Source organism: Taudactylus pleione, unplaced genomic scaffold, assembly GCF_031769625.1.
Source record: "Taudactylus pleione unplaced genomic scaffold, aTauple2 ptg000190l, whole genome shotgun sequence".
NCBI classification, from domain to species: Eukaryota; Metazoa; Chordata; class Amphibia; order Anura; family Myobatrachidae; genus Taudactylus; species Taudactylus pleione.
In genome coordinates, this window is record NW_028284592.1 from 1500278 (window position 1) to 1517618 (window position 17341).

The 17341-nt window shown below is 42.4% G+C and overlaps 1 protein-coding gene across 1 annotated transcript in view; it reads right to left on the reverse strand.

Annotated features, from left to right (window-relative positions):
* The window catches only part of JAK2 (Janus kinase 2), a 251653-nt gene that overhangs the window by 75264 nt on the left and 159048 nt on the right, over window positions 1-17341 (reverse strand). Inside the window, exons 6-8 of the mRNA XM_088476585.1 lie at window positions 16624-16945; window positions 13705-13824; window positions 4248-4405 (exon numbers count right to left, since the gene is read on the reverse strand). Coding sequence (XP_088332711.1) covers window positions 4248-4405; window positions 13705-13824; window positions 16624-16945 — 600 coding nt within the window. The remainder of the gene's footprint in view (window positions 1-4247; window positions 4406-13704; window positions 13825-16623; window positions 16946-17341) is intronic.

Consider the following 17341-nt stretch of genomic DNA (forward strand, 5'->3'; position numbering starts at 1 on the left):
AAGACCATCGTCTCCTTCAATTTATGAGGATCTGCACACTGATTACAGCGGTTTTGGGGGACTGGACAAGAATATACCCTATCTAAAAGATACCTTCATACGAGTTTGAAAGACCCTACCCATGTGAGTAGGGTACGCACCCACTTTTTTTCCTGTAAAGAAGATATTTGGAAGGATAAAAAGAACCCTTTATGAGCTTAAATTCCATCCATTTTTTAGTGAGTGGGGTACGCCATATTGAAATAGCCATATGAATGTCATATCTGCTAATTCTGTTGAAACATGGTGTTAGAAAGGAATCGGTAAGAAATATCGCCGGCCGCATGGAATCCCGGCAGCGCCTGGCCGACAAAAGCAGAGTTTCCGGAAGCCCGACAGCACTGGAAATCCCAATCGTCGATAAGGTAAGTATAAACTAACCTAACCTAAAACCCTAACTCTTCTTAAGGGTGCCTAACCCTAACCTCCCCCCCCAAGTGCCTAACCCTAATCCCCCCTCTAAGTGCCTAACCCTAAGCGCTGCCTAAACCTAAGTCCCCCGGGGGGTGCCTAACCCCGAGTCCCCCCCGGGGGTGCCTAATCCTAACCCTCCCTCCCTCTACCCTAAACCTTCCGGTGGGGTGCCTAACCCTAAGTCACCCCCCGGGTGCCCTAAACCTAACCCCCCCCCTCCCCCCCGCGGCTGTCCGCTCCTGGCATCCCTTCGATCGGGGAAATGTCAGGTGTCTACATCTAGACGCCCGGCATTTCACCCTCGCCGGGATATGACAGTCGGGTAGCCGGCTGTCGGTATTAAGGCAGCTGGTTTCCTGATTGTATACCGTTAGAAAAGATACTGTATGTATTTTGTGTCTTTTTCATGTTAAACTGGATGTGCCATCTTATGAATTGATGCCACTTTGGGGAAGTTCTGTTCCTAATTGACCTACATTTAAGTCTAAGTATTTCTTTATTGACTTTTTCACTTATATATGTTATAAACACCAGCGCCATCTTACCTTCAGAGGTTTATGTTTAGTTATCGATATCTGGGATTATTGTGGTGAGATCCTTTTTTTTCTGATTAGTGGGAAGGCAGCAGGGATTGTTGCGCACTTTATTGAATTATCAATTTTTGTATCTTTATGATAAGAGCAAGGCTATAATGATTATAGATGAAGCTATGTACACAAAATTTTATGCCAACATTCTGATAACACACATTACATTAGTGTTCCTAGTGACCAATTACCTTTCATTCAATGAGTATTTCATGGATGGGAAATTAGATTTTTTTTTTAATATACAACACCGAGTAACACCTTTGTATTGTCTCCTGAACATGCATAAAAGTTTGGTCAATCCTCTAGGTCAGTGGTTCCCAACTCCAGCCCTCAAGTACTGTACTTCCAACAGATCATGCTTTTGGGATTTCTGTCTGTGGAAGCAGGCGGATAATTACTGACCCTGCAAAATTGATAAACTCACCTGTGCATGATTAAAGAAATCCACAAAACATGACCTGTTAGGGGTACTTGAGGACTGGAGTAGAGAACCAAGGTAGTTCAATGTTCTAATCTACAGTATACCTACTGAATGTAGTGTTACAAACAAAATCGTGAAAATTACATAAATTTGACCTAATAAAACTGACTTTAAAGGAACCTGCAAGACTCAGACAAATTTGTTTCTGTGTACTATAGATGTTAAAAATCATACTGGTATACCACATGAATGTGGTATAATGCCTGTATAAAGCAATTAAAGACAGTTACTTTTGCTGACTGGCTACTGCAACTGTCATGCTGATTGACTTTTTAAATTAATTACACACTGCAAAGTGTATCAGACATATTAACACTGATTAAAAACTTACAGAAAGAGAAAAACTTCACCATCTGTGAGCCTGGCAAAAACCCAACCATTTTGTGTAGTACAAATTGCCATCAGCATAGCAAAGAATGCACTTACAAAATGTTCCCTCTATTCCTTTATTTTATTACAATAATCTAATTTCCAAAATATAATCTCTGCATTGATTGACAGTTCCATGGTACCGCTTCCATGAGTCAGTGGAAATGTAAGCTTCTAATCCTTTGCAAATGTAGCTACTTTGCTTCACTAAACTATCTTTACCCAGTAGAAAGCCAGGGTCCAAAGCTGTATTTGTACTACGAATCTCTTAAAATTTAACAAATGGAATGTAAATATTCTTATTTGGCGAATCATGGAAAAGATTAACAATCACCTGGTTTTAAGACACAATTTAACATGTGAAGCATCAGTCTATGCACTTTATCAATATAAGCTTGTTAGTGTATATTTACAGAATTTTTGAATTACTATTATAGTTTTCCATATTGGACATTTGTGACTGACATTACATAAAATATATAATCTGTACACCGATCCAATGTGACCATATGCTTAATATAGCAACCCTCCCTATCCAACATGTGTCCGGTGATTTTAAAGGTGTGTAATAGCTGCTATTGCTGGGGGAGTAAGCTATTTACGAGCAGTGTGCAGCTAAGAATTGGACCAGTTATAAAGCACAGCAATGATCATGTGAATAGCTATAGCACTGAAATGCAACTTTATATTTAGAGAAGAAAGACTTTGGCATGAGTTGGTCATTTAACATGTACTGCAATAAAGGAAAAACAGTCCCTGTCTGTAATACACAGCATAGCTTTAATATAGAGTACAGTTTGAATAGCATTAATCATGTCTCAGGTGAGCGCAGAAGCCCCCATGTCTGTTTGTACAATGTGGCTATATATCTCTTACCTCCAATTTTGTAAGGCTAAAATAATGGGCAAATTGTAAAAAACATGTAGCAAAATATAATCACTTTCAGGAGAAAAATAACAGATATGTGATGTACCCTAGTTTGCCAACTTTTAGTTCATGCAATCCTGGTTCTATTCATTACGCTAGAATGTATATAGAAGTACAATTTATAATCCGGTTGGCCATAACAACTAATTAGGAAAGGAAGAATTACGATCAAAGCATTGTTTAACATTTGATGTTGAAAATGGAATATCTTGCAGGCCTGGGGCCCCCTGCCGCATACCTCAGAAAGGCATATACCAATGTGACCACCCAACACATACTGAATCATTTTAAACTTTCTTGGAATAGGTCTTTAGCAGCTAGATGTTGTTGATTCTGAGGACACACTGGATTAGAATACATATAGCGCTAGGCCTAATTGAAGCAATTACAGACTTCTCTTGTCAGGATTTAGCAGCTGCTTAACATTTTGGCTATAGCATAAGATCTGATTATTTTGCAGTGAGAACACTTTGTACATCCATTTATTTACCATGGTAACCTACAGTTACACATGTACATTGTTTTACCAGATTAATTAGCAGTTACATTTTTGGCTTCATGATAAAAATGTTCTATGAGGTGGGAATGAAACCTTATAAAATCACAAGCTCAAGGTCTGCAGAACTGTTACATAGTATATACTCTTAAACCCTATTCAGATAAAGGGGGCGATTCAATTCAGCGCCATCCCCCTAAGCCTAATACTTACAATCAGAATGCCGGTGGTCGGGATTCTGGAGCCGGGATTATGACTGCTGTCGGGATTCCGCCGCCGCCATTCTGACCACCGGGATGGTAACCACATCCCCTACATCCAACTTTAGTTGGTCTTGTACAGGTTGTAATTTATTGATAGCAAAAGCCAGATGAGGTGGCAATTTGTTTTCCCACTGAAACACTAACTAGATATACGTTACTATCATACCCAGTGAAACATGGCATCTCTACCATATGTGTAAGTCACAATGATAATCTCATTGCCCACAACTTCAGTTAACAGCACCCCAAATACTTATTAAAGCCCAATGTACACACTTCAGTCTGTCTGGCTGATGCACCTGCCAAACAAGCAAGTGCAAGGCACTGCTCTAGTTCTTCATGTGCTTCGCAGAGCAGACTAGATACAATATTGTCAAACAATGGAATCACATATGAGGAGATGGAGGTTACTGTCCCACCCGAATTTTGCACCAAGCAAGATCAAATCACAACTGATTTAAAGTTTGGCGTTTTGAGGAGCTGTGAATAGTACACTTTTAGGAGAAGATATCTTGATATTTGTGGTTAAGAATCACTGAATGATATACATACTGTATATATTTAAAAAATATAAATAAAAAGTAGTAGTTTGCGTTTGAAAAACAAGAAGGCATAACATTTTTTTTTTTTTTTTAAATGGGCAAGTGTTTAATACAAAGTATACTTACGAAACAGGGCCATGGCAATAACTCTGAATACTTTCCAGTATTTGAGGAGGCACTACTTCCTTGCAAAGATAATGGTGTGCGTCTGCTGTCAGTCTGTAATACCCATCAATTAGAGACACAAAGGACAATGCTTCCTTTAATGAGGAAAATTCCACTTCCTAGAGAATATAATGTGGCCATTAGTTAGAGAAAGGGTCACCTGTTTCACAATGCAGGTTTAACAAAGTGAAGTTATAATTGATAAAATACACAAACACATATGAATACTTATATCTGAAGTGTCTGGTGTCGAAATTTCGCTTACTATAAGCCTTATAACTTGTTTCAGAGTGCTTCAAGTAGGGATATTTTAATTCTAACAGCCCTGTATATTTAAAGTATCCTACACCAGTATTGTACACTTCCAATGGCAAGCGCTAGGAACAATCTGAAAACAGGCAGTGTGCTCCAGGACATAACTGACAATTATTACAAAAAGAACATTAGCATAGTATGTGGAATTCACTTTGGGTATGGGGAAAGGGTCAGATAACAATGTGCAACGTTTCACTTTACTTTTGATTTACAAATTGGCATGTTGGCTTTGGATGGAAGATCAGAGATGGAGCTATTTTTGGCCTTCCTAAACCCTGACTAAACGGTGCCTGGCTACTGAGTATGATTAGGGTTTGAGGAGAAGGGCTTTAGGGATGCATGGACAGGTTCAGAAAGTGGTTTCCAATTTTCATACACCACTTTTTTCACAGAATTAAAACAGCTTTGTAGTTCTAAATAACTCATGATAAAAAAAAAAAAAAAGTAAAAATGCACTAAAACATACTAAAAACAGTAATGGAATGCAATGCCAATTCACACAATTAACATAGCGCCTTATTCAGAGTCAGATGGAGATGCGATTTGCATCTTTTTAGGTCTCAAGTTGCATTTTTTATTAGACATGATGAAAACATTCCCATTTATGCAAAACCCCTAAAAGTGCCTCAACACTATTTTACACTGCAGATCACAATCCTTTTACGCAAATAAAAAATGCTTCATATTCAGTTGGGGTAGGGGAAGCCTGCTCATACATTTTTAAGTGTTGGCATTAAATAAAATAACATTTCCTATTTGTGTTTGCTACAGGCTTCAATCCATTTGGATACTTACGATCTGCTCTATCTGACCATTAACTGTAATGTGTTTTCACTGTGCTGCAGGGATGGGTAACCTCAGGCCCGGGGGCTGTATAAGGCCTACGAAATCATTTGGTCTAGCCCTCAGCTTTTTTCTGCTAGCCTCACCTGGCTAGTAGGGTGCCTAGAATGGCACCCAGCAGCCAGAATCTATGCAGCAGTGCCACCCCTGGAGCATCCTTAGGACGCGTCAGACGGTCAAACCGCTGCTCTTACAGCTCCCCGTAGCATCCTCAGGATGCTCGGGGCATTGCTGTAATCGCTGGCGATTGCGCCCCGGCTCCCGTGTGACATCACATGGAGGAGCGTGGCCTGCACCAGGCCCGCTAATAATGTTATATATATCAAAAGGTTCCCCGTCCCTGCTGTACTGTATATTGCAATTCATAGCAATTCCAGAATTCAGAAACCACACCCCCAGTGGGAATCTGCCCACATCAGATCTAGGTGCAAAAAGTGCAGGGAACCTCTGCCAAGGAGAGGGACTTACATCTCAAGACTTGTGTATGTGACTAACTCTGAATAAGTCACAAAACCTTTTCTGTGTACATATTTCGTAAGTCCATAAGCGTCTGACTCTGAATAAGGCCCATAAAATATAATTCCAACCTGCCAACAAGATGCCTGGTTTCGTTAACTCTGAGAGGCAGATTCAATTTGGAGCGGCAAACTAGGCTTCTATGCAATAACTGCAGAAGGCACATTCTGCTCATAGCCTAAGGAGCTGCTAACAGAATTTACCTGTAACAGATTAAGGTGTGTGTGGAGAATTGCATCTGCTTCTGAAATTGCCTTTAATTCACATGCAATATAGCCTACTTTTTAGTGTAACATCTCAAAGTAGAATATACAGAAAAGCTTACTTCGTAAGAATTAAAAATAACTTAGCAGTTATCAAATGCCAAAAAAAGCAGCCAGTGCATAGCTACATATCCATGTTTAGTAATGTTAGAGATGAGCAGTAAGAAAATACTTTTACTTGTAAATAATTTGCTGGATCTGGTCGCCCTTTTAAATTTTGGTACATTAACTGGTCCTTGCATTACGTTATAAATTAACGAGTAGATACAATAAAATACACACACACGTACACACGTTGAAGTGTCAAAAGTCATGTGATGCCTAGTGTCGTGTAGGTCCGCCTCTAGCCCGGCGCTCAAGCAACTCAATGTGGCTTCGATTCCACAAGTGGACGGAAGACCTCTGGAGAGATTTTGACCCATGCCATCTGAATAGCTTCCACAGCTCACTGCTATTTGTAGGTGCAGAGTCTTGGGTGTAAATGGACATCTCCAGGTCACTTAAATGCTTGATTAGGTTCATGTCGGGCGAACGTGGTGGCCACACCATTCGTTGGAGCTCTCTAAAATGCACCTCAAACTAATTCTGGACAACTTGGGACCCATGACATGGTGCATTATGCTGCTGGAATATTCCAGCAGCATAATGCACCATGTCAAGTCCCGTTGTGGGGGTACATGAAGTCCATGAAGGACTGCAAATGGTCATCAGTCAATGCAACAAAGCGGCTACCAGCCAATGACGTGTTTAGGCGGACCAGCAGACCCAACACCATTATGGAACCACCACCAGCCTGCATGGTGCCTTGTTGACAACTGGGTCAATGACCTCATGGGGTCTGCGCCGACACGAACCTACCATCAGCCCGAAATAACTGGAACAGTGACTCATCAGACCACACCACATGTTGCCAGTACTCCAGGGTCCAATTAGCGACTTCACAAGCCAAGGTGAGGCACTGTGTACGGTGTTTTAGTGTTAACAGGGGCACTCCGTTGTCACTTGTCTGTTATCACAACAATTTTGGCCAGATGCCACTGGTCACGATCATTAGGCACCTGTGGTCGGCCACTGCCCTGTACACCGTGGGTGGTAATGCCTCCCATGCGGTATTCCCGGCACACGTGTGACATTGTAGATCGAAGAATGTGGAATGTTGAATGTCTACACAACTTTGGAAATGGAAAGTCCCATTCGTCGGGCACCCATTATCATACCGCGTCTTTCAGATCGCCTTGTCATGAGCAGCCTAGCCGGTGTTAAAACTGACTCACACGATGTCAGATTACAACTGATGCAAGTCTGGGCATATCCAAGATGTCACAGTACGGTGACGCCCTACCACTACTGCTATCCCATGACTTTTGGCCAAAAGCTGGGATTCCCGGCATTGCCTGGGGTGAAGAATGGACCTTGAAGTACATCTTCAGTCTCCCTCACTGTTTGCTAAAATTGTTTTAGTCCTGAAAATTACCTATCTATCCATTTATATAGAGTATTTAGACACCATTACTTCAACACTGAGGTATAAAAATTTTTGTTTGTTTGCCATTAGGAGCCAGAATGAAAAGGCTGTTGGAAGACCCCACTCTGACTGTTTGGAATGTTGCATATCAGGAGCAGAGTAAAGAAATCTCTTCAGACCAACAGTGGAGAGCATTGCATATGAAAATGTGCTTGGAGGAAATTAGTAACAGTCAGTGCAGGTGCAGGAAAGTTGATCTTCCGACTCACTGCTCTTCCTGTGGATCTCTGTCTGCCCCCTACTTGTATATAGCAGTCTGTGCCTTCAGATCAGTTCAGTTTTAGGCACTGGAAGACATCCTGAGGGAACTTGCTTAAATAGACATTTCAAATCAGAAACTCTACAGCCTACTTGGTGGGCACCATGTAGACCTCCATGGCCCTGATGAACTTTCGACACTGAGAGGATGAGTATGAGTGAGGGGAAGGGGAGGAGCAAGAGACAGAAAGAAAGGTAGGGAATGTGTGTGGGTGTTTGTATAGAGCAGTAACTAATGCAAGACAGAAACTGTGAGCTCTAAGGTCAGGTGATTGCGAGTCATACATACACACATCGTTCAGCCATAACATTAAAACCACCTGATTAATATTGTGTAGGTCCCTTTGTGCCACCAAAAGGCTCTGACCTATTGAGGTATAGACTCCACAGACATTTGATCTGGAACCAAGATGTTAGCAGCAGATTCTCTGTAAATCCTGTAATTTGCAAGGAGGGGCCTCCATGGCTCAGACTTGTTTTTCAGCACATCCCACGGATGCTCGATTGGAGGCCATGTCAACTACTTGAACCCTTTCTCATGTTCCTCAAGCCATTCCTGAACATTTTTTGCAGTGAGGCAGGGAGCATTATCCTGCTGAAAGAGGCCACTTCCTTCAGATTATACCATTGCCATGAAGGGGTGTACTTAGTTTGAAACAATGTTTAGGTGGGTAGTACTTTTCACAGCAATAGCCACATGAATGCCAAGACCCAAGCAGAACATTGCCCAGAGCAGCACACTGCCTCAACTTGCCTTCTTCCCATAGTGCACCCTACTAACATCTGTTACCCAGGGAAATGACAAACACAATGGCCATCCACATGATGTAAAATAAACTGTGATTCATTAGACCAGGTCACCTTCTTCCATTGTTCCATGGTCCAGCTCTGACGCTCACATAGGTGCTTTCATCTGTGGACAGGGATCGGCACTCAGAACTCACTGTGCATCGCTGCTTGCTGTGTCAAACACCTTTCTATCATAGCCAGAACAGAATTTACTTTTTCAGCAATTTGCTCTGCATAAGCTCTTCAGCTGACTCGAAAGCAGAAGGAGGCTCGAGTGACTTGGAGTCGCAACATGTTGGCCAGGTTTGAGGACGGTCGCTCAAACTCTGTCTGGGAGGTCACCAGTGGCGATTAATCTTTTATCTACAGTTTCGACCCAGAGACCAAAACAGTCCACCCAGTGGACCCCAGTTGGAGGTGTGCCATCACAGAAGTTCCGGCGTGAGCGCAGTGTGGCCAAGAAGATGGTGGCTGTTTTTGTGGCCAAGACTGTTCATGTAAGATCTGGTCAATATCCAGACAGTTGGGATGCCGGCGCTTACAATGCCAGAACCCGCATCCCGACATCTGTCAGAATCCCGGCGTCGGCATCCAGATGGTAAGTACTGTGGTTAGGTTCAGGCGCCAAGGAGGGAGGGTTAGGATACTGACAGTCAAGTGTCGGTATCTTAAAGTTTTGGGGATGCCAGCTTCTGGATTCTGACCGCCGGGATTCCAAGCACCGGCATCCCGTAACCAACTCGGTCATATATCTACCGTACGACTCATGCAGCAGTCACTGGGGACTGATACGCCAGACAATGCCTGCCATAAGTGCTGGAAGCCATATCCAGGTGCCATCCAAGAACTCACTCTCGTAGTGCTCTTTTCCATCACGACAATGCACCTGCCCACAAGTAGTGGATTTTCTGGCCCATGAATGCATCCAGGAGCTTGGTCATCTGCCATACAGTCCACACCTAGCCCCCTGCGACTTCCCCCACAAATCAAGCGCAAGATGCGTGGGATTCGTTTTGAGTCAACGGAAGCTGAAGTGGAAACCTTCATCCTACCTGTAAAAGACATACCTGCTTCGGACTGGTACAGCTGCTTCACCAAGTGGTTTGAGCACATGTAACTTTGCATAGACTACTCTGGTGAATACTTTGAAAAGATTAAAATGTTCACGGTGTTTGTAAGTAGAATACTTTTTGAACACCCGGAAACTTATTGCATACCCCTCGTAAATACTGCACAAGCCACATTAACTTCTGAAATGTTTAGCAGAAACTAATATGGTGTACACATTTGAACCACAAATCGTTAGATCGGTCAACCCACCGACCGATCTAACAGTTTGTCAAGGTTATGTACAAACAACCTTGTGCATACACACTATGTGTCTGGCCAGAAGAATCAGCTGTCATGTAATTATCGCTGGTTCCTGTGAACAGCATATGGGTCGGATGATCGTGTGTACACACAAGCATATGTGAAACATAGGTATTTCAGATACATCTCATCTCCCATGCAGCACAGCTGATAAACTATATCTGTGAAGGACATCGTCACAGTTTTATTGTGTACACACACCGCCAGATAAACTGAAAGATATATCGTTCGTTAGCAGTACAATGTATACCCAGCATGTAAGCCACTAAATGCAGTTATGAGTTATGAGGCATCTACATACATGTAAGGGAGAGATGACAAAATAAAATGTTACCATATCCAAATATTCCGAAATACAGAATATTTTTAGCATGACAGACAGTGAAACCTTTACTTTTTGATGGTTCAATGTACAAAAACTGTTTAAGGCACAAACTTATAAAAAAATATTGTATAAAAATACCTTCAGGCTTTGTGTATAAGGTGTATATGAAACATAAATGAATTCATGTATGTAACTTTATTTGAGCAACAAAATGTACACAAACTTAGCTTCCACAAAATTATTGAAAATATAGTATAAAATGACCTGCAGGCTGTGTGTATAAGGTGTATAGGAAACATAAATGCATTCTGTGTTTAGATTTGGGTCCCATTCCCTAGATATTTCATTTAGGTATGCAAATATTCCAAAATACAAAATATTCCGATATCCAAAATACCCATGGTCCCAGGCATTTTGGATATTGGAGACACAACCTGTAGTATTAAAAATAAAGAAGTAGACCATGTACACTTAACTTGGAAGGAACAACAAGCGTTTTTCAGGAAGGAAAATGAAGTTGTTTGCAAATAGCTGTCACCATGTAAGATAGTTTGCTGATCACTCAAGAACAGAGCGACACAGGAAACCTGATTGTGGTAAGATTTGTGAAAGTTCAGTAGCCCAGTACACCACACAATTATCAGTTACAAAACACAGGAGTGAAGTAACAAAATTGTCTACACACTGTTTACTTTCCCACAGTCCCCTTTTGTTTACAACTAAGGCATAGTGAGTACAGTTTGAAAATATTTAGTTAACATATAAACAGTTAATAAAATGTGATATAAACAAATAGCATTTTTGTCTCAGCCAAGATAAATTTAATTACAAAACAGATGTGACACTTTGCTATGACAGTATTAGGTACAAATAAGCAACCAGTATCTTCTCTTCACTACAGGTTACTAAATCTATCACTATGGGGCCTATTCATCATCGATACATGGCCCAGTAACCATGGGGAAACGCCAGTTTCCGCATATTTTAGTTACCGGACCATTCATCATCAGGGCCCCCAAATGGACCACCTGATATTCAGCAAACTCTTCAGATGGTGCTGGTTCTCAGATCCCCACTCCTTCCTATGGGAAGGAGTTCCAGGGATGAGAAGAGGGATCCGAGCAGATCCCTCCACCGCCTCTTCTCTACTTCTCCGTCGGCGCACAGCCGAGGTCACGCATGCGCACAGCTGCCAGGGAAGAGGTAAGTAACGCAGCTACTTCTGTAGCTGCGATACCAACCGAGGGGACAGCTGCTTTCCGCAGCAGCTGTTACCGCACCGGAGCAATGATGAATTGCTTTGGTATCAAGTTTTCCCTGCTGCGAGTTGGATACTTAAGTATCCCTCGCAGCAAGATGATAACAATCATCGACGGCCCCCGATGAATAGGACCCTATATTCTAACAAAACAATAATTTGAGTACTCATACTGGCCTCAGTTGCAGTGTACAGAGAATTTACTCACAACACAAGGCAAACCTTCCCAGTGTCTTCATATTTATGGTTGATGCTCCCTTCTACGGCAATAGTTTAGACCAAGCTTCATCAAATGTGCAACTCACTAGGCTGACACAGAATGCCAGTAACTGGAATCAGCATGATCATGTTGCCCTTCCCAGTCCAGGGGCCAGTACAGTCTCAAACACCATGTGTCAAAATGTAGATTCTTCTAATCTCCCCAGTTCCCACACTAATGCTGTCAGGGCATGGGTTTGTGTGAGGGATGGAATGCCTTGCACTTTCTTCATGACTAGGGGGCTTGTTACAGGATGAAGACCGTCTACCTCTCCCTTAATACTCCACTAGGACTAACTTGTCTGAGTTGGGCAGGACAGTGAGAGAAACAACAGAAAAATATAAGGAACAATGGTCCATGAATATCTCCCTGTGGCCAGGGCTTCAATACCTTGTAAAATACGAGGGCAAGTGCAATGTAAAAACATGCAGCTCTTTAAACTAGCTTAGTCTTTCACCACTCAGACATGAAGCCATAATATATTTACTCGCTTTTACACTTGGACATTTACAGACTCTTAAGTCTCATTCCAGACCTGAGATTGGATCCCAGGCAGTCTTGACCATTATTAATGATACCTGGTAACCCCATCTCTCATCACAAAGTACATAATAGATATTCTAAATATAAGTCAACCTATGTAGAGTTACTTCAAAATGTCAGTAATCCTAGAGTAAACATTACATTAGTAGATCACTATTTTGACTTCTAAAACACTAGGGCATCCAGTTTTCTCAAGAAAGCAGCATAAGCACAAAAAAAATGAATATGTAAGGACTTCAGAGGTCAACCTGTTTAGACCGGCTTTGAAGTTGAAATAGGCAAATTGAATTTGCACATCTATCTGCCAGTAACGGCTCCATAGGCTGCGAGCAGAATTTGCCTTGTACAGTTAATATGCGAAAGTCACTTGGACCGGTTCTGGCGGATTCCGCAACTAATGGACTCTGGGCCTGAGTCAGACCCGCTCGCAAGTGGGTCGATGGCCGGGCAATGCGCATGCGCGCGAGCACCGGAGCGAGCGAGAAATCATTCGCTCCGGCGCTTGCATCCAAAAGAGGCGGTTGTCGATGTTGATCGACAGCTCGCCCCGTTTGGTAGGCGGGTCGGGGGAGGGGGGGGCGCTGGCCAAATGGAGGCGTTCCCAAAGGAACGCCTCCCATTTGGGGGCGGCCCCACTGACATCAAGAGTGATGTCAGTGGTGAGCTTCCGGTTCTATTAGCTTGCGGCAGATGAGGCCTTACCACAAGGGTCTCGTCACAAGCCCCGATGGTCGCGACAATCATCTGGCCGCTCGCGAAAGCTATGGGTGGTCACCCACGGCTTAGCGAGCGGCCTCTAGGCCGGACACCAAAAAAAAAAAAAATGCCCTTCAGACCTGCGAGCCTCTGTCCCTATGTTTTGTGTTGCACAAATTGTGCACCCAACTGACTGCTCTATTACAGTTACCATTTCCAAAGATTAGTATGACTCACTAAAAACTAGTAACATTGAAATATCACATTAATATATATGCGTGTGTGTGTATATTATATATATACACATTTTAATACAATACTACTTTTTTTGAGAAAATCATATTAACAGCATTAACAATACATATTTAATCATACCACCACTATTCAGAACTATGCAACACTGAACTTCTAGAAAAAATGGGCTTAATTTAATTAAAAAGAAAAAATTATAATTTACCAGAGACTTGTTGTCCTGTTTGTGGATGGTCACTATTCGTCTCTCACTGGAATCATCCTTGCTTGCTTGTTTAATGCTCACATCAATGATGTTAGGAAAGTCACAATAAGTATGTAATTCCTGTAATACATTACATAGGCACTTCAACTAATGTTGTACCACTGTGCTTTAAGCAATCAATTAAATTTATAATCATAGATTTGGCAAAGCCCCCCAGAATGTCGGGAGAACAGGACATCTATAACATACAAGGGAGACAAAATAAATGCAGATGTAAACACAACATGTAGTGAGGGTAGTGTAGTGCAGACTGCAATCAGTTGCATTAGTGTAAAGCTGGGTACACACTTGTCCAATCTTCGGGAGATCCAACTCCCGATTGACGGGTCTGCTCGACATTGGACAAGTGTGTACCCGCCGCAGACAGATCCACAGACTAGATTCTGGTCGCCTGTCAGGTATCCTGGGTTTTAAGTATGCTTAAAAACTAGGAGACCCGACCACCGACCAGGCAACCAATGTTTTAGTGTGTAGGCTGCGGAGACTGGAACTGGCGACTGTTCTCCAGTCCCGGCAGCCTAACACACCATCAGTGTGGCAGCTATGCAGGTTCTGGTGGGTTTCTCGCACCTCCCGCGCTGCGGGACTGGCAGTGGTGGCGGGCGTTGCTGTGGGTGGACGATGCGAGAGATGGCTTACCTTGCAGAGTTCGGCAGAGGGCGACGGCACGGCTTTCCATATCAAAGATGGCATTGCGGAGCCATTTTTGAAATACAAGATCTCGCCGCATCATCGCCCCACCCCTTTATGCTGGCTTATATAAATCAGCGCAAGGCAGCGGGTGTCAGTCCAACAGTGGAGGAGAAGTGAAGAAGAGCTCATGAAGATCGAAGACGCCTTGAAACTCCTGGATGGGCAGCAGCCATGAAAAAGAGCTTAAAGGCCGCCGCCCCCCAGGTGAAGGAGCAGCAAAATAAATTATTAAAACATTTGGTGTTAGGTTTTTATTTTACTATTTCTTTTACAGGGGTACTATAAGTACCAGCGAGCCCTTAATACCCCATCTGCTAGTACTTGTGGTTCTCCAAGTACCAGCATGCGGGGAGGCTTGCTGGGACCTGTAGTGTCACCCGTAAAAGACAATATTGCACTTTTAAAAATGGACTATCAACTCACCAACCACAGCCCAGGGGTGCCGGGGGATAGCCCCGGGCTTCAGCCCTTGCCTTGGGTGCCCTGGAGAGGGGGGAACCCCACTTCCCCAGTAATCCCCTGCCTGGGCTGACTAGTTAGGGGGGATTAATGCTTTGGCCAGGGGACCCCAGCAAGGAACATCATGCTATAGTATTTTGTTTTTGTGGAAACCTGAAATCCTGTCCCCCTCCAATAATCAGGTTATTAATTCTCAACCTCCCCCTCTTTACAATTATAATTAAATTCATCATTAATAAATCCTCTTTCTTGCACAGTGAATGTATTTTTTCAGCAGACTGTTTCAGCAGACACAGATTGGTGGTCTGCTAAAAAATTGGACAAGTGAGTAGCGAGGAGTGGATGTAGAATCTGCGAGCAGGTCTGCAGAAGGATTGTATAAACAGTCTGATCTGGGGTCTGATCTCCTGAGGATTGGACAAGAGTGTACCCAGTAAGCTCTAATAGAGATGGGTTTTCAGAGAACATATTAAGATTTGTAGGTCTGTGAGTCTGATTGGTATGGAATGCCAAAAGTGGCAAGGGATAAGTCTTCTAAGTGGTAATGTAAAGCTGGGTACACACTTGTCCAATACTCGGGAGATCAGACTCCAGATCAGGCTGTTTATTCAATTGTTCTGCAGACCTGGTCACAGATTCTACATCCAATCTATGCGTACACACTTGTCCAATTTTTCAGCAGACCTCCAATCTGCATCTGCTGAAAGGCTGAATCACCGTACACACTGTCTTTGGTAGACAGGCTACCATTCACTGGGATGAATTGGGAGAATAATTGGACAAACCAGTCTCAAGAGCGAGCACACTTCTAAATTAGTCTGGCGATTGGCAATCCGGTCTCCTGATTTTTCAGCAGGTTTAAAAATGTTTTCACAAGACCAGAAGACCAAGATTGTATGAAACTAGATGTCTTGTGAGCGTACACACTCTACCAATGTCTGAAAAACCAGTTGGTCTGAAGTTGTGTACCCAGCTTAGCCTTAAGGTGGTTATCAGATGTAAGGTGCAGGTCACAAGGTTATAGCTGTATGAAGAGGTAGTGGTATTGAAGGCTTTGTACATAAGGGTGACTTATCTAAGAAGGTTGCATAAAAGAATGAGAGATGAAAAAATATGAGGTTTTGATTTCTCATTCGTTTATGGAACAGTCATTGAGTTATGATCCCAGTGCCAAAGCTTCAATATTTTATTTTTGTTTTATGCAGTATGGAATAACTTCATATGCATATTGAGTATAATGTAATTGGTTACAATACATTTTAATGATTACTGAGAGCCCATAGAGATTTTTTAAGTATATTATGCAGCCTATTTTACTTCTACTACAATCTTTCCACATCACCTTCAAAGAAGCCTTCATGTGCTGCTCAGTTGCATTTGACATATAACAAACACATTTAATAATCTTTTTTCTAGCATTTTTCAGACTACAGTAGATACTAGATGTGTTTAATGCAGCAGGTAAAACGGTTAATGATTTATAGTGTCAGAGCCAATCATTTGCATTTTACACATATTAAAAAAACACATGTAAAAGGCACTTAAAAAACCCAGTAGTTATAAAGCTTTAATCTGGCTGAATGTTCCAGAGTAAGAGGAGCCAAAATATAATGTGCTTTTGTTAATATTCTAATGTTGTAATGGATCCAAAATTGTCCTAATGCTATCCACTGCTAAGCTACAAGTTATTTCTGTTTCATGTTTTACCTGATCATCAAATGTTTCTCGATCTTTAGCTCTGCCCCTTGAATACCGAATCCCATCATTTCCAGTTACCACAATGGTGGCAAAAATATCTGCTCCTGAAGGATCCCGACTGGCTTCTTTAACTTCGAAATGTTCAGAGTAAAAAGCTGACTGGAGAGTCTCGAGGTTTATAAGATATTTCAGTTTTAAGTCCCTGGCAGTAGCTTTGCATTGACTAAACTGTTGAATAAATCTTCGAAACCTGTACCGAATCCTCTTGCGGGTCAAAATATGATAGTCTTGAATTTTGGCACGAATACATTTCGGTAAAAACTTCTTGTAGCTGTACAAAGATAAGAAAATAAGAGTTATGGTAGACTTACCATTGATAACTTTTTCTTCGAAGTCTATAGGGTCCACAGGGATACCATGGGGATAATGGGGTTTGAGTGATTCAGGCACCAAACAGTTGAGCTTTAAGCTCCCATGATGCCTCACGGTCCTCCTCCACATATACCCTGCCCCCGGCCACATGCATTCAGTTTTGTAAACAAGCCCAGGCAGGAGAAGGAAAGAGGAGAAGGAAGAACAATCCTACACCAGAAACACTCAGCAAATGAGGGATTCCGTGACCGAAAGAAAAATTACCCAATGAAGCCAGGTGCGTCAGGGTGGGTGCTCTGTGGACCCTATGGACTTCGAAGAAAAAGAGTTATCAATGGTAAGTATACCATAACTC